The following is a 17,747-nucleotide window of genomic DNA, read 5'->3' as shown; positions in this document are numbered from 1 at the left end:
CAGCGCCTGCAGACACCTGCTCGGGAGCCCCATCTCAGCAGGAAAGGACAGGCTGCATCTGGAAGTGGGCTCTGGGAAAGGTCCATAGGCCCCCTCCCCTGAGCTCAGCATCCTGACCCCTGAATGTGGAATGCTCTCTCCCTCATCACCTAGAGTAAGGGGCGTGCGCTGGGCTGAATGTAGCCAGCTCTTCATAGACCCTAGGCTGACTGCTGTGAGCTGGATGGACAGAGAGATAAATGGGCTGGGAGAAACTCAGAACCTGGGCGATGGCGACACGGCAGCATATGGCTCCATAGCAGGCTCTGCAAACAGAAGGCCGGGCTTCAGAGCCGGACGAGACCACCTTAGGTCTGGACTCTGAGCCTCCATTCCCTTCGCTGTAAGATGAGGCTACGAGGAGTGCTGACGTCATCAGGGCCCTGGGAGACGGTAAGGTGGTCTTCCTCTCGATCCTCACCCACCCCTGCACTCTGTGCCTCTGATTAAGTTTCTTCCTGCACTCCCCCGCCCCCCATCTCCCATCCCCAAGCCAGTTTCCCTGCCTGTAAGACAAGAGAAACCAGACCTGGAGGTGGCCATAGAGTCCTAAGAATGTTCTAAACACTGTAGTAGCAGGCTGCTGTTTCAGGCTTGAAGGCTCTTACTCCTCTCTAGGACCCAAGGGCCTTCACTTCCCTTCAAATTCCTCCTTTCTCCCACCTCTGTCTGTCCCCAGGTCCTAAGCTAAAACAAGCCACCATTTAAGGATTCTCTGAGTGGCAGCGTCTTTTATACACTTAATCACGGAAAGCTGCTTACTATTATAAAACACCTCTCACTACAAACAGCTTGAAAGGGAGGAGCTCCTCAGAAAGCCACCTCTCCTCTCTCCCCGCCCCACCTCACCTGGGATGCCCTGCAGACCTCTCTCTCTGCACCCTACCACTTACAGCCCCTCGCACTCGCCCTGGGAAGATGACAACTGGCCAGGCCAGGGGGTACTGAGGAGGTTCCCCTTATCACCCTCTCCAGGTGGGCTCTAAAGCTGATACCAGGCAGTCTCCAGGCCTCCCCCACATACTCGCTGCAGTTCAGGGGCCAAGTCCTCCCAACTCAGCTACCTGGAGCTGGCAGAGGTGGTCACCACTAGCCTCCAGGAGCCTCTGACCACTGCGGGCTCCATGGAGACACAGAAGGGCCACCCTTGCCCCAACTTCACAGGTAAATATATAATCAACAATAAGAAGAACTAATGCTTATTGAGCATTTACTACGTACCAAGTGCTTTACAGGCATTAACTCTTGACTCTCTCCGTCATCTATGAAGCAGGTACTGTCTGTCATCCCCACTCTTTCGCAGAAGAGGGTGAGAAAGCTGAGCCATATATAGTGTTGGGTTGGCCAAAGGTTCATTTGGGTACCCCCCCCCATAACAAATGAAATTTTTGGCCAACCCAATAACTTGCCCAGGGTCACACAGCTTATAATCAGAGGCACAGCTGGGCTTTAAACCCAGGCTGCTTGGCCCCAGGTCCTTGCTTCATCACTGCACCTTCCTGCACTGGAGCCCCTCAACTGCTTGGAAGGCAGGCTAGAGACTCAAGCAGGAAGGATCCCATCAGAGGAGAGGAGCTGGGGGACCGGGGAATGAATTCAGCGCAACGCCGAGATGGAGGGACCCGGCCAGCTGGCCACAGCAAGATCCCTTTATTACATAAACCTGGCTTCACGCTGCCCCAGCCTCTCTGCCCCCCGCCCCCCTTCCCAGTGCCTGACTCAGGACTCTGGACAGCTGTTCACCTACTTTGTGGGGGAAACAGCAAGCTTGGAAAATATGACATTTGCACAAAATGTTGCTGGGCGGCAGAAGTCTCTTCCGGGCACAGCCCTCCCCTCCCAGGGGCCCAATCCCTGCCCAGCAGCCAGGTCAGGCCACAGGGGCTCTGGGAGTGCCCGGGTGCCTGTCCCGGCACACAGGCCGGGCGTGGAGGAGGGGGAGGGGCTGCTATTTTAAGAGGCATTGTGGCTGCTTGACAAACAGATGTGGGAGAGGTTTCAGTTTCCATGGGCAGCTATGTAGCCAGTCCCCCCCGGCCCCCCGCTGCCTGGGGCCCCCTGGACAGATCCTCAGGGACAGCAGGGAAAAGCAGCATCTCACGGGGAGGGGAGTGCAGATGACAGGAGTAGGCAAGGATGCTGGAGTCCTTCATGCCTCTTGTCAGCCCTTCTTGGGGTACCCATCAGACAAAGGGGGACAACTGAGGCTTACTGACCTAGTGTAACTTACTCACATTCTGCCCTGGAGAGGAACAAAAGCATCGCCTCTCTACATTTCTGCACTGAGCGCTTCCTACCCTCACAAAACATCAAACGGGATGCTTTCAAGGCCGGAGAGAATTTGTTAATGATTGGCTCCATTCTACTGATGAGAAAATCGAGGTACTGAGTTCCCCATCAGGGGCACCGATGTCTCCTACCCCTGCATTCCCAGATCCCTTCCGTCCTGCTTTGTCTCCCCCGGACAAAGAGAAGAGACAGTTACCTTCAGGAGCTCCTTGGGTGGAGGCCAGGTGACAGGTGAGCGAGACTAAGATCCAGGTGAAGAGAAACCCCCTAGAGACCAGGAGACACAAGCAGATGTGGCATCAGCTTCCACCCCTCGCGTCCAGATCCGGCCGGGGAGTTGGGAGGGAATCCTTCAGCCCCAGTCCCACCTTGGTCCTGCCCAGGGGAGGTGGGAGGTGAGATGCAGACTCTAGGACCCCATTGGACCAGCCCACACTCCTGGGGTCCAGGCACAGTCTTCTGAAAAAGGAACTGCTTACACAGTACAAATACAATCTCGCTTTTTACAGATCAGTAAATCAAGGTCACAGGCAGGAAGCCCTGCCCTGGACATCAGGAGACGCAGGGTCCAGATCAAAATCTGCCACTGATGCCCTGGGCAACAAAGACCAGCCCCTGCCCCTCCCTGTCTCTGGACCTCAGTCTCCCCATCTGTGTTATGGCCTCAGGACCTTGAGACCCAATAGGCAGCAGAGCCAGGGAGGAAAGGTCAGCAGGAAGACCAGAGGGATCTGCTTAGATGACAGGTATCTTCAAAGGGCAGGAAAGAGAAGAACTCAGTCTCCAGACTCAGGGCCAGGGGTGGGAGACGACCGCTTAGCCAGGACCACTGCATGTAAAGGAAGCTGCCTACTAGCTTCATGCTCACAGAGAATGGAAGAGGGAGGAGAGAAGGGGAGACAATGGGGAGTCAGGCTTCCCCCAGGTGCAAACCTGGCCCCATTGCATACCAGCTATATGACCCTGGATGAGTCCCTCAGCCTCCCTGAGCCTGTCTCCTTCTCTGCAATTCAGCTGACGTTCCCTATCTTGCAAGCCAGGCGTGAGGATTAAGTGAGCTCATGCATGTCAAGGGCTCGGACTGCTGCCAGCCACAGAAGTGCTTCTTAGACCAACCCTGCTGCCCTTGCAAGCTGGATCCCAGAAGGGTTAATGCTCTGCTCAGGGGCTCCTGCCAAGATGGGCAGAGGCAGTGATCCGATTTCACCTTCCTGTGGGAGCAGCCACTGGTGACACCCGAAGCCACTGGGGCATCTGATCCCCAGGCAGGCAAAGGGGAGGGCGGCACGTGGCCAGAGTGGGCCAGCCAGGAGGCAGGCAGAAAGAACCCCGCCAGGCGGGTGGTGAGGGCAAAGGCTGGGACACGCTGGCCCAGGATCCATTTCCAAGAGGAAGGCTAGGATGGTGTGCTTCTGGGGAATTGTGTAATCCAGGAAACCCATCTGCCAGAGTGGATGTCGGGAGCCCCAGGTTCTTCCTAGCTCCCTGGAGGCCTTGGAAAACAAGCTCACACTCTGTGATTTAATAGCAAATCCTCCAATTTAATTGTAATTAGCATCAATGGTAATCCTGACCTAGACAATGTGGAAGGCACCGGTGGTTACCTACCCATAGCCTTCCCCCTCTTCTTGCTTGTTCTGGGAGACATGAACTTCAAAGGAAATTGGATGACTCTGGATAGATCTAAGTCCATCTTGGGAATTTGCCATGCCAGTGACTGGTTTAGGCCTGCATATATGACGCAAATGTGGCCAATGAGATGCCAGGAATGTCTGTCAGGACCTCAAAGAAAGCATTTCAAAGGAACACAGGAAGGGCTTTCTTCTAGCCTTTCAATGTTGTTGAATGAAGGCTTGCTGCTGCAGCCGCTTTGTGTACATGAGGTGACAAGCCACATGAACATGTGAGAACGCCAGAATGGAAGAACGGTGGGTGTTTGATGACACTTGAGACGCTAAATTGGCCAATCCTATTACGGCTTTTCCTTTGGACCTCTGGATATAGGAGGTAATGAGTCCCTTACTGCTTAAGCCATGTTCAACTGGGAATTACATGCAGCATAAGGCAAGCTAACTGAAACAGCATTCAGACGCTGATGGCAGTCCCTTGAAAGCCTTCAGCTTCTGGGCCTTAGCACATGCTAATCTTTAGTGCTCTGGACTCCACTCTTTTGCCTGGTCAGCTCCCACTCACGTGTTAGAGTGCAGCCAGGATGTCATTTCCCACAGTCTGCTGCACGTACCTCCCCAGGTATCCCATGTGTGTCTGTCTATTTTTCTGTCTCATTTTCTAACTCAAGTCCCTGAAGGGCAGGGCCCACGTCTGTCTTGGATTCCCAGCACCTGGCAGGCATGTAGTAAGTGTTCAGTGTATTTTTACAGAAGAAATGAATGTCGTCTGGAACTACAGGACTCTGAACTTTAAAAAGTATCTTCCCAAAGACTTAATGCCAGTAGGCCCACCCCACCTCTGACTTTTTCCAAGGGTGCTCCTGGATAACCCTTGCTCCCTCCTTCTCTTCTCCAATCTGCTGCCACCGCTGAGAATGGTTTTCACGTGGGACCTGTCCTCCCTGTCTCCAGCTTACCACCAGGAATAACAAAAGGTCGGTGCCTAGCTGTCCTGAGTTGGGGAGAGGGCTCGAGGCTGACCCTTCTGGCGTGACCTGCCTACTTGGAGCAAATGGTAGCCCCATCAGCTACGACAAACGATAAGAGGCAGCTCTTTTTGATTTGACAAAAACTGAGCCTTAGGGAGGGCAGGTACTTTCTCAAGGTCACCGTGGGCAGCCTCTGGGGACTAGGTCCTTTTTCCCATACCCACCAGGTAGCTACTCCAGGAAACTGACCAGATCTACTGAGGAAGAGCCGTCTCCTACATACTAGTCTTGGTAGTTCCAAAGCACAACTGCATATCAAAGGCTCTGAGAAGTTCTGCAATAAAGAAATCAACTGCCCTTTCTGTTGGTCAGCAGTCCCTGAAACTAGAGGACCAGGGTACTCATTTCTCTTGAGAAGACCTCTTCAGAAGACAGTGCTCCTGGCTCTGCAGGGTTCCTGCAACCTCACTAGGTTCTCTTTCATTTCCTTTCAGTCTCCTCTTTTCCCAGCCTTTTCCAGGCACCAGCCCTCACTCCTTGAGTCTCTCCCTGTGTCGTCACATCCACCCTTCTTAGGATGCTCCCCAAGCTGATAAAGACAGGCCAGGTGGAGAGGAGAGGGTACAAGAACCACGCACATCCTTCTCGGTCAATTTCTCCTGCTGGAGTTATGCCAAGGTGACTACCCTGTAGAGAATAAAAGGATAAATTCAGAGGCAATAGTTGTAATCCCAGGAGAAAGAAGACTCCCAGGGGAGATGGGATCACACTAGCCCCTTCAATTAAGCTTCCTAACACCGTGGTTTCTAACTCGAGAATTTCAGCCCTGAAAGAGCTATTTAAAAAAATATTTGCCTCCCTTTCATTCACCTCAACAAATGCAACTGACCCTCTCAGACCTGGATTCCTTGTGCACTTGACCCAGAAACTGCCAAAGTATAGCAAAGGAGTGTTGAGTGCGAGTGAAGTGGGATTTCCTGGTGGCTCAGCTGGTACAGAATCCGCCTGCAATGTGGGAGACCTGGGTTCGATCCCTGGGTTGGGAAGATCCCCTAGAGAAGGGAACCCACTCCAGGATTCTGGCCTGGAGAGTTCCACGGACTATATAGTCCATGGGGTTGCAATGAGTCGGACACGACCGTGTGACTTTCACTTCACTTCATAGAGTGGGAGAAGGTCCTCTGAGATGATTTCGAGGCCAGATTCTAGTCTCATCCCCTTTGTAGAAATGGGCCACTGGGGCCCAGAGAGGGGAAGCAACTTGCCCAAAGCCACACAGCATGCCAGTGACCCACATCATCTGACTCCACTACTTAGCAGACCATTTTCGCTTGACTCATCTCCCAAGAAGAAATCAAAGACTTACAGGGACTTCCTACTTGCCAGAGACCAGAGTCCCAGCCTTCACCAACAGGAAAGAGATGCAGCCTAGGGAGCCAACAGCCATCTAAGTAAGCTCCAGGCCTGGAAAGTTGGCTCCCAGAGGGAGGCCCTGCCAATTCTTTTGCTCCCGTTCCAATCCTGTTTAGGCTACTGCTAATAACGTTTAGTGCCTGAGCTGGCTCAGAGCTTTGTTCTTCCAGACTTCTGTTTTCACCACTGACTCGTGGGCCTTGGCTCAGCGAAGCCAGGGCTCCAGAATGTCGGGAAGACCAGAGCACAGGGGCCAGAGACGGCAGAAGGCGGCCGGAACGGAAGCCATGAGTTCGGGAGCCTGACCTTGGAGACACAGACTGGCCACCGAGCCCTCCAAGAAGGGAACCCAGGTGTTCCTCTCTGGACCATGAGGCTGCCAGAACCTGCAGCTGGCTTGCATGGTTTCTTCCTCCATCCTTGTTACCTGAGAACACAGGGGAGCTTCAGGGACCGATACCAGTCTGAACATCCACTGTGCACTCAGAGCTAAGACCTGGGGCATAGAAACACGAGGCCAAGTGGACCCATGGTCTCTGGGCTTGGCTGTGCTCCCATGGAGCGAGCGGGGAAGGATGCTGGCCAGAGGACCACAGAAAAGAGAGGAGGGGTGGACCTGTCCCACCTGCCTCCATGGACTGGCCAGGCCCCATGTGCCCAGACAGCCACTCCCGGGCCTTCTTCACACCTTACACCTCTTCTATGGGAACACAGACAGGTCATCTGTCTGGACAGGATGCGGCCCAGAATTTTCCCACTGACTCACACATCCATTCAAGATGAAGTGAATAATGATAAAAATAGCAGCTGCCGTTTGTTGAGCACTTACTATATGCCAGGCCCTGTTCTAAAAGCCTTTTACAAGCACAGCCCCACTAATCCTCACCAAACCCTGCTTGCTGGAAATGAAGATGCCTATTTGAGGACGAGAAAAAGGAGAAGCAGAAAGGCAAGGTGCCCGCCCCAGCTTGCAGAACAGAGGCAGGGATTCACATGGCCTGCCATGCTCTCCTGGCTCATGGGTGTGAGTTTATGTTTTGCTTCTGTTTCCACCATCAATTGACATGGCATTTCGTGGGTCGGGCAGGTTATGGGGTATCAAGAGGGTCCCTGAAACACAGAGAGGGAGGAAGAGAACATGCCAATAAAGTAACAGGTAGAGTGTGCTTAGAGAGGGACAGACAGGGGGTTACATGTGAAGGGCAGGGCCCCCGCCAATGCAACACCAGGGTTGCTGATGGCTACTGGATTGAGCCTGGTGGGTGGTGGGGGGCGGTACAGCAGGCTTATGGAAGCATATGGAAGGGGGAGTGCTCTGAGGACAGGGAGGACGGAGAAGCAAAGAGAAGCCAGGGATGCTCCATAACAGTGTCCTGGAACCTGATCTGGGAGGTGCAGAAGAGCAAAGCTAGGAGGCCAGAGGGCATAGCATCTGGGGTACTGCAGCAGCAAGGGAGGCAGAGGCTGGGCCTCAAAGCCGCGTGACTGCCCACTTGTCTAAAGCTTGGGCCCCACTGTGGGGTGCTCTCCTGGCACCGCTTTTCTACCCAACCGCTGGCATCTGCCCTGGCACAGGGTCTCCTGGAGAAAATGAGTCAGCAGTGTGCTTACTGGTGGTGGTGGTGGTGGTGGTGATGGTGGGGTGTGTGTGTGTATGTGTGTGTGCGTGCGTTGCGGTGGGAGTGGGGCGCGGGGGAATCTCAGCCAGCCAGCTTTTTCCAAGACATGGGAAAGAAAGGGGGCGGCGTCGCCCCCCTGATCCCAGCACAGAGGGGGCAGGACCCGGTGGGGGCAGGGCGGAGCTGCAACCCAGACCAGCCTCTTGGGAACAGTCCCTGCTCCTGGGGGCAGAATGGGCAGGGAGCAAGTTCTCTGCTTCTCCAGGCAGACGGTGAGCATGAACCACAGTCCGTGGGGCCCTGAGGGGCTGTTCCCCGCCTGCTCACTCCCACACACACCCACACCAGTGACTCCTCCTGCACACGCTCACTCTTTACAACTCCTACTCCACAGGCTGGGAACCAGAGATTCCTTGGCCCTCAGGGGCCCGCGGGGGCTCACATCTGTACCATGAGGGGTTCGAATTAGTCATCTCCCGGGGCCCTTTCTGCCCTGACATGCTGGTTCTCACTTTTTCTAACAGACATAACGGGAAAGCGACAGGAACTCAGGACCACCCCCGCTCCCACCCCCACCCCTCCCCAAGCAAGGAAGCGCTGAGACACCCAGACCCAAACAGACGGACACACACGCGGCGATTTCCAGAAACAGAGGACGTGCAAAGACACAGACACCGAAACAGAAGCAGGAGCCCTGGGAATCTGCAGACGCTTTCCCGAGAACAGACAGAAACCGAGACTTACAGGCTGGGGACCTGTGGACACCCACACTGGAACACGTCGAGACAGCCAGAAACGGAGACCCCTCCTCCCCCAAGCATCCAAAGAACCCCCTCCGCCTCCCCCGCCCACCGCTCCAGGCACCACCCCCAGCCCTCAATCTCGACCCCGGGGCGGGCTCTGCAGCGACCCTCCCCAGCTCGGCCCCCGCCCCAGCGCGATCCGGCCGCCGCGCCAGGCGGGGCAGGGCGGGCAGCGCTCGGCTCGCCAACCCTCTTCGGGCCGGGGGCGCTGCCCGCGTTAACCCTTGGCGGCCCGCCCTGCAGGGGCGCAGGAAGGGGCAGGAAGCTGACGTTCCGCTGGAAGCGTCCCGCGCGGCGGGGAACCCCAGCCCGCCCCGGAGCTGGAGCCTCCAGAAGCTGGGGAGGGGGCGTCCCCGAGCCCGTACTCACCCCCCTTGCGCCGCCGCCGCCGCTGCTGTGCCTCGGGTCCCCCGCGCCGATCCCGCTCCCATGGCGGGCCCCTACTTCATGCTCCCGAGCCCGGGGGGCAAGTGTGGGCGCGCCCCATGGGGCCGCCAGCCCCCCGCCCCGCCGCGCCAGGCCGGCTCAGAGCGCGCGGCCCCCGCGCCCCCAGCGCAGTCCGGCTCCCAGGGGCGCCCGAGCAAGCAGGCAGCGCGGCCGGAGCTCCGCGGGCGCCCGCGCCAGGCCCATGGTCCCAGGAGTCCCGGCGCCGCGCTCGCCCCTGCCTCGCTCTTTTCTGCTTCCACCGAAAAGGAAGAAGAAGCAGAAGAGAGAAAAAAAAAGATGATCAAACTTTTGGAGGCGGGCTGCTGGCGGTCCCCTGAGACAGAGCAAGGCCGGGCGAGGGCGCGCGGAGGGCGGTAGAAGCTGCCTCCCCGCCGGCCTGGGGGAGGAGAGGAAAAGGAAGGATTTGGGGGAAATGAAGGCGATTTAAAGTCTCGGCCCGCGGTGGCTCTCCACCTTCTCTCCTCCCCGCGCCGGGCCGCCCTCTGCTGCCCCCTGCTGCCCCCTGCCGGCCACAGCCGGGGACACAGCCTCCGCTCGCCCACTGCTGTCCCGCGGGGACACCCCCCGCCCCAGCCCCCTTGTAAAGATGGGGAAACTGAGATTCACAGAGAGGAGAGGGTCGGCCAATACTGTACAGCAGGATGTTCGCAGTTCGGAGATTCAGGACCTCTTTGTGAGACTGGGAGTCCCTGAGTTGGGGGCAAAGATAGAGGAGGTAAGGGGACATGCTACTGCTGAAAGGAATCCGAAGTTCCAAGGAGTTCCAGGGATAAATCTGGGACCAGGGCTCGGTGTCCTGACTCCCATGAAAACAGCAACCAGTGTCCCACCACACACACACACACACACACACACACACACACACACACACACACCTATTTTCGTCTCAGATTCACAGCATCCTGGAGAGCGGACTTTCCTGGGCACGTAGTGGGTGGGTTTGTTAAATGCTGGTCACCTCTCTCTCCCCAGTCTTCCCTGGTGGCTCAGACCGTAAAGCGTCTGCCTACAATGCGGGATCTCTATCTGTACGCGGTGAGAAACGCGAGTTTAACCTACCTCCCCACCTCAGCGTAGACCAAAGTCTCACTCAGACCACCCCCAACCCCCCGCCGCCGGAGCGCAGAAATGCACACCTTGAAGACGCCACAAACACCCGGCAAATTCACACACTCCCAGGTCCAGTCCGAACCCTGGCATTAGAAGCCCCTCCGCCTCCACCTCCAACGGCTTGTTCACATTCCCACACATTTCTACACTTGCTCCAAGTTCAGACACACACTCACTCACATGCAAGCGCAGCTACGCACTCCTTCTGGGCTCACAGGCACCCACCCTGGGGTGTCTGGAATCGAGCGCACACCCAGACTCTACACACGCAGATGCATGCACATTAGTGCTTACGTGCGCGTAAATGCACACTAGCCTAGTCAGATCCTCCCAACGTACACAGCCGCGTGCATACGTCTCATACATACCTTCACGTGCCCACACACCCAACGTAACAGCCCAAGTGCACACACACGCGCCCTACCCCCACCTGCACAGAGCTTTCCGTTAGTACCCACTGCACGCGGAGGGCACACACTCACTCCTCGCACATGCACCTCCTCCCCACTCGCGCGTATCTTTACGCACACACACACCCGTATCCCTAGCGCTCCAGGAACCCAGGGGCACTTACTGGATCCCTAGGTGCGAGGCTGGACGGTCGGTCCTTCCTCGGGCGCCTAACGGCATTTGTATTCATGGGTCCCCGCAGCCCCTGGCGCGGGCGCGGGGGCGGGGGTGCGGGGTCCCCTTCCCTAAACTGGGCGCGGGCGCTCGGAGCGCAGCGGCACCGGGAGGGGCATGGGCGCGCTGGGCTGCGCCACCCGCCGGGTCCGCCTGCGCTGGAACTTCAGCCGCTCTGCGTCCTCGGACTCCAGCACGGGCTCCGGGTGCGGGGGGCGGTTCATAGGTGCAGGGGCCGCTGCGCCCGCGGGGCCTTTTGAAGTCTCCGCTGGGGGCGGGGAGGGGGCGCTGAAGGCAGCCTTTTAAACCGTGGCTGCACGCGGGCTCGGTCGAGCAAGGTGTCTGGTTTCAGCAACTTTAGGAAAAGTCCCAAGCCTAAAGGGGGGGCGGTGGTGGGGGGAGGAGGGAGCGGAGGGCGAGCCAAGCAAGTTAGAAAAAGCAGCAGCAAGGCTGTGCGAGGCTTCCTGCAGGGGGCAGAGCACCCGAGGCTGCCAGGAGGGAGGCTCAGCTTGGTACTGCGGTACCCGCAGGCGGCTGGATGGCACGTGGACCCACCCTCGCATGGCCACGTTGAACTTGAGTTCTTAACCTCCACCTGGCCGAGCCCCAGGCGTGCAGGAACACCCCCCAAATCTACACAAACTGTACCTGTTTGTGCATTCTTCTGGGGGAAAGGGGCCACCGGTTCTCGGGTTTTCAGAAGTCCAGGGCTCCTGAAGACTGAGAACCCCTAGACCAATCATCCTTGATATGTTTTGAGCTACCTCCTTTGCGCTAGCCTTTATTTACATATTTTGCTATTTTGTTCATCGTGGATTTTTTGACGTCTATATATGACATTTTTAAAATATTGCATTAAAATGTTATGTTTCTTGGGTTTTTTTTTTTTTTTTTTTAGCCACTAAGTCGTGTCAGATTCTTGCTACCCTTTAGGCATCCCCTCCCCTTAGATATAAAATTTCATTACTCAGGGTTTGGAGCGTCCCTTAGTATTTTCTTTTCTTATTAGTTTTTACTGGAGTATAGTTCCTTTACATGTTGTGTTAGTTTCTGTAGTACAGCAGTGCATCAGCTATATGTATGCATACACCCCTCCTTTGGGGATTTTCTTTCCGCTAGTATTTTGCAGCTCACATGCTTCCCTGAGCCAGGTGCAGCAGTGTTCTAAATGCCACCACTTATGGAAGGCCTGTTATCTCTATTTTTCAGATGAGAAAATGGAGATTCTGAAAAACTTTCAGAAGGTTAAATAACTTTTCTGAGATCACTAAGCTGTTCAGTGATGGAGGTGGGGTTGGAACCTGGGTTGTCTGATTCCTGTCTTCGCAGCTGAGTGTGATAATTCAAATGTTAGCCTCTAAAGGATTCTGAGCAGATCTTTGCCAACCTCTCCAGCTTCATATTCTGCCTGGTGAGCACCCTCTTTCTGGTGCCTGGACCCAGGCTCTGGACAAGCTGGCCCATTTCAAAGTCTTGTCCATGCTGTCTCTTCCCAGGTTCTTCTCTCCCCCAAACCCTCTTTCTGCATGTTCACACACTCTCTGTCCCTTTAGGTGAAGCTCAAAGCTCTGCCCTGCACCCATATTTAAAAAAATCATTTTATTTATTTATTTTTGGCTGTGCTCGGTCTTCTTTGCCGCACAGGCTTTTTCTCTAGTTGTGGCAAGTGGGGCTACTCTCTGGCTGCGGTGCGCAGGCCTTTCATTGCGACGGAATCTTTTGTTCTGAGTACGAGCTCTAGGGCATGTGGGTTTCAGTAGCTGCGGCTCTAGAGCACAGGCTCAGTAGTTGTGGCACTCGGACTCAGTTGCCTGTGGCATGTGGAATCTTCCTGGATCAAGGATCGAACCCATGTCTCCTGCACTGGCAGGCGGATTCTTTACCAATGAGCCACCAGGGAAGCCACCCTCTCCAGCCCACATTGTAGCACACATCACATGGTATTGTCATGATTGGATCTAACCCCATACCCAGCATAAAGCCTAGAATAAAATAGATGCTCAAACCATTAATAATTTAAATGAATTTCTTTAACTCCTACAACTCCTCCAATGTGCTAACCCCTGTTCCAAGTTGGGGGAAGAGGGTCTGCCACTATGGAGTAAAGACAAAGAAGTGTGTGCTTGGTCCTGCTTCCCGGGCACACACACATTTGTATTGTGGTCAGCACCTTGGGGCTGGAAAAGGAGCCTGTATGGGAGACATCAGATGCTGCCATGTCATAGGGAACCTCCTGCAATCACATAAAGATAACACAAGAAGAAGGTGGTAGATACCATCAGAGAGATACAGATGAATTGAATTGTCAAGCTGACTGACGGATAGAGAGAAACCAAGGAAGACTCCCAGGAGGAGGTAGGCTTTGGCTCCCAAGTGTGTGTTGGATAAACCTACAGCCATGGGGGATGACAACTCAAGTGGAAGAGTCACAAAAGGGCTTGCAGGGGGGGAGCAGATTTCAGGCAGATTTTTGTAGGAGGACTGAGGGGAGCCCAAGTGGAGAAACCATCCAATTTTCCCGATGGCACCACGAGGGTGAAGATGTACAACTTACCGGCCGGAAGGACATTTCCAGGCAAGAGCATGTATTTCCTTCAAGGTCAGAGAGCAGGTCAGTGGCTGAGTTCCAAGGTCTTTCCAAATTTTATTCCTAAATCTGAGTGTGACGTGGTGAGCCCTAGGGAGCCTTGCTTTCATGAGGGAAGCCCCAAAGACCCATGGGAAACCTCCCCTGAAGCCCATAAAGATTGATGGCATCCCCTTTTCACTGTCCTCATCTGCAAAGTAGGTACATCGAACATGATCCTCATCGTGGCCCCTTGAGCTTGAGAGAGGGAGATTGTTGCTCACCAATCAGTCCAGTGCAGTAAATAATTATTGAGGGCTCCCTGTGTTCTCCGGGGCTGGAAGGGAAGTGAGGTTCATGGCCTTCCATGAGCTCATGGTCAGTTGCAAGGAGGAAACATGGACACCGATTAGACCTCTACAGAGAGGACCTCGTTTCCTGCCTCAGCTGCTCCTTCACACTCAGTCTTTCTGCCAAGTAGGCTCCTGGCACAACGCCAGGGACTGGGCACAAACAGTCCTGATGAAAGTTGGGTCCGTAGACACTGAGACATCACCCACCCTGCGAAAGGGGTGAAGCACTCACAAGCCAGCCAAAAAGGGGGGTTCTCTGTGGGGCAGAAGGTGGTCAGCCTGGGAACTGAGCGGATGCTCCCTGCAGGCCCAAGGAGATGAGGGACGAGGCAGAAGGCTAGGAATTCCCAGCCTGGTGAGAACACTTTGAGGCACACGGTTTATTTCCTGCCCAAGCAGAGCAGCCGTGGACCCATTGCTCTCTGGGGCACTACTGCCTTGAGACAAACTGTTGATCTCAGTAGCTTAATGATGGACACTTAGTCGGGGCTCAATAAATGTTTGGCTAAGTCGCTAGATGAAGTCTACCTGCAGAAAGCGGGTTGCATACCACCCTGCTATCAGCCTCCACCGATTCAACCACCAGGCCTTTCCAGAGGACCCACCATGTATCAGGGGTGCTTCCTGCTCTCCAGGGTTTGCTGGAGGAGGTGAGCAAGGAGACAGACAGACAGATAGCACAGGTCAGGAAGTCCTGCCTCAACTCATACTGACTTCACTGGTGCCACAGAGCTGGGAGGAGAAGTTGGATGCCATGTATTAGTCTCCAATGTTCTGATGCCTGGCTCTGCTGGGCACACCGTGATGAGCCTTTCTTTCATATCTGGCTCGCTCTGCACGTCCAAGAGGACTTGTAGAGACAGTGCATGTCTCATGACAGAGTCGTTCATCCCCTGGTCGCTCAGCCAATCGGGAGATGCTGCCGTGCATCAGGTCCTGAGCTGGGCGTGGTCCGTAGTGAATACAAGCTGTGGTCCCTGCCGTGAGCAGCTGCCATGCTGAGTTTCTAACACTAGCATGAAGCACAGTGCCTGGCACATGCGAAGTACTCCATAGATGCTGAGTGAAATGATCGAGGGGAGGAAAGGAGGGAGGGAGGAAAGGAGGAAGGGAGGGAGGAAGAAAGGGGAAAAGGAAGGATGGGAGGGGAAAAGGGAAGAAGGAGGGAGGGAGGGAAGGGAGGAGGGAAGGAGGGGGAAGGAAGGGAGGGAGGGAAGGGAGGAGGGAAGGATGGGAGGGAGAGAGGGGGATGCTGCCTCTAAGTGCATCAGGTCCTGAGCTGGGCACTGGTCACAGGTGAATCCAAGCTGCGGTCCCTGCTGTGAGCAGCTGCCACAGGAGGAAGGGAAGGAGGAAGGGAGGGAGGGAGGGAATGAGAGAGGGAAGGAAGGCAGACATGCATGCCTGAGAGTAAAGGCTACCAGATTAGGCCGAGGCAGCTCCTCCCCACCCGCTCCCTCTCCTATAGCAGGATCCTCCCATGTATTCCTTGGGCACCTGCCATGCAGCAGGGCCCGATTTCAGGGGCTGCAGGTACACCAGTCATCCTCTGTCCTGCTCCCGGCTGTATTCTCAGCACCCAGGACAAAGCATTTCAGTAAAGTCAACTGAACTTGAACTCCAAGCTGGAGAATGAGGCAGTCTCCAAGAGGGTCCCTTCCCTCTGCCCCCTCCAGACAATGCCAGTCTAGTTCTGCTTCCCAGGGGAGGAGGCTGGAGTTAGCATTGGCTCTCATCACTGCCTGCCTGTCTCTCACGGCTTGGGTTCCGCCTGCCTGGGGGACCACGTCACTCTGGCCCATTGGCTGCCAAGACCCCAGAAACAATCATTCCACCAAGAGGAATGAACTGTGAAGCCAGAGAAGTTCTTGGGCCACTCTCCAGGAGAGAGCATATCCTCTGGGCACGTGATCGCATTGTCTGGGCATCCCAGACCATCTCCCCAGGGCCTTTTCCCCACTCCCCAGTCTGGTTTATTTCCTCAGGGCTGGACCAAGTGGCAGAGAGTTGGGAGACATCCAAAGATGGTTTTGCAGGGGGTTGATATTGATCCAAGCGTGGGGACCTTCCCCAAGAGAAATTCATCCCTGAAAGAGCCTCTAGTGCCTCTGAACCCAATTTCCTCATATTACAGGTCGGGAAACTGAGGCTCAGAGCGTATGATGCTCAAGGTCACACAGAGTCAATGGTGGGGCTGGGGTGAGAAGCCAGGCCTACCATGTTGATGTCTAACAGTCAAACCTGTCTCCTCATCTTTCAATCCCTTCAGCCAGCAGTGGAAGAATTAGACCCATCTGGAAAGATGTGGCAGTTGTGGCAGATTAAGTTCTCCGGACTCTCTCTGGTCATTTGTCTGGAACCACTGGCTGTTCAGCGCAGGGAGTCAGGAGTCGTGGGCCACGCCTGCCACCAAGAGTGAAGACCAAGCAGTGAATGAGCTCCGAGACTTCTCAGGCCTTCACCCCGTCATCACTTCTGCTGGAGTGTCCTTCTTCACTGGATCCACCCTCAGATTCTCCACAGCTGCACTCCACCCTGCCCCCATCCCACTGTTTCGCACCAGGGTGTATACTTACCTCATGCACCTACTCAACTAGACTTCCTGACGACACGGCTGCGCCTTGTCTTCACAGACTCCCCAGGACGCACGCAGGGGTAGTCGTCAGTTGGACCTTGGGTGAACAAGGAAGGAAGGGAGGGAGAGAAAGTTGAGGGAAGGAGGGAGTGAGGGAGAGAGCAAGGCAGAGCTGGGGGCTGGTGGACCATTATCCTAGGCCGTTCTCAAGTTGGGGCAGACCCTGTTGGTTCATCTCTGCTAACAGAATTCTATCTTCGCCCTGCCCTCTTCTAAGAAGCCTCATTCTTCAGTGGAGACTGTGTCCCTCTCAAGCCATAAGGGTTGACTTCTGCTTAGACTAAGATCACCATGGTGGTCTTCTTCTCTTGGCCAGTGAGTGGCCTGGGTGTAGACATAAGCCACAAACCAGCCACTGAGATGTGAGAGGAGTTCTGAGAAATGTCCCTTACTTTTATAAATAGACAGGGACCAGCGACATATCCCTTTCTTCACTTTGAACATTGTTGAGTGAGGATATGTTACTTGGAGAGGTTGCAGCCATCTTGCCACAATGAGGTGATAAGTCCTAGGTCCATGGCCCACAGACTGAGGATGGCAGAGAGGAAAGGCAGAAAGAAACCGAGTCCTTCAGGACATGACTGAGATGATGAATCAGGCACACACAACTGGACTGCCCTTTCTCAAAACAGTAGCGCCCTCATTTCAAAACCGCTTTAGGTAGGGTTTTCTCTTGCTGCCAGCTGAAAGCGCTCTAACTGATGTAGCAGAGGAATAGGAGCTTTGGTCCATACCACACAGATCGGGGGATTGCAATGATGGCAACGACAATAATAGTCCCTCTCCCAGATAGCCCAGAACAACTTCATTGCCAGTATCTCAAGTTTCCACATAACAACCCCCATAAAACAGCACAGATGGCTGCATGTCTGGTTTAGAGATGAAGAACCAAATCCCAAAGGGCAGGGTCTTGCTCAAGTTCACCAGCAGTGAGGTACAGAAATGGGGCTAGAGCTGAGGTCCCAAGGGCTCACTGTAACACCGGCATCTGTGTGTGTGGTGAGGTCTGGGGGCAGTATCTTCCTAGCCCAAGGAGTGATCAGTCAGAGCCTGCTGGGGAGGGGACACTCAGGTGAGTTTCAAAGAGTTGAAAATGCATCCGGTCCACAGTTCCACAACTTCCTTAGCAAACTCCTAAGTGGCAGACCTGCTGTCAAAGACACTGAAGAGACAGCTGTGTTAGGGAATCGTCACCCCTCCTCCGTCAGCTGAAATCCGTACTCCAGGATCTTGGCCGCCTCATCACCCCT

At 55.0% G+C, this 17,747-nt stretch overlaps 1 protein-coding gene across 5 annotated transcripts in view; it reads right to left on the bottom strand.

The window, feature by feature from the left end:
* Positions 1-9,664, bottom strand: part of COL27A1 (collagen type XXVII alpha 1 chain) — a 151,954-nt gene extending 142,290 nt beyond the window's left edge. For 3 of the 5 annotated variants that reach the window (XM_019966791.2, XM_019966793.2, XM_019966792.2), the window contains exons 1-2: positions 9,132-9,660; positions 2,525-2,595 (exon numbers count right to left, since the gene is read on the bottom strand). In XM_019966791.2, the coding sequence (XP_019822350.2) occupies positions 2,525-2,595; positions 9,132-9,193 (133 nt within the window). In that variant the 5' untranslated portion in view covers positions 9,194-9,660. Of the gene's footprint in view, positions 1-2,524; positions 2,596-5,565; positions 5,604-9,131 lie in introns of those variants that run through there. The other 2 variants (XM_019966794.2, XM_070795338.1) reach the window with 2 other exon arrangements.
* Positions 9,665-17,747: the final 8,083 nt, after the last annotated feature.

Source organism: Bos indicus, chromosome 8 (genome assembly GCF_029378745.1).
Source record: "Bos indicus isolate NIAB-ARS_2022 breed Sahiwal x Tharparkar chromosome 8, NIAB-ARS_B.indTharparkar_mat_pri_1.0, whole genome shotgun sequence".
In the NCBI taxonomy this organism is placed as follows: domain Eukaryota; kingdom Metazoa; phylum Chordata; class Mammalia; order Artiodactyla; family Bovidae; genus Bos; species Bos indicus.
Note: the sequence above shows the minus strand (reverse complement) of the source record. Positions and strands in the feature narration are given on the sequence as shown.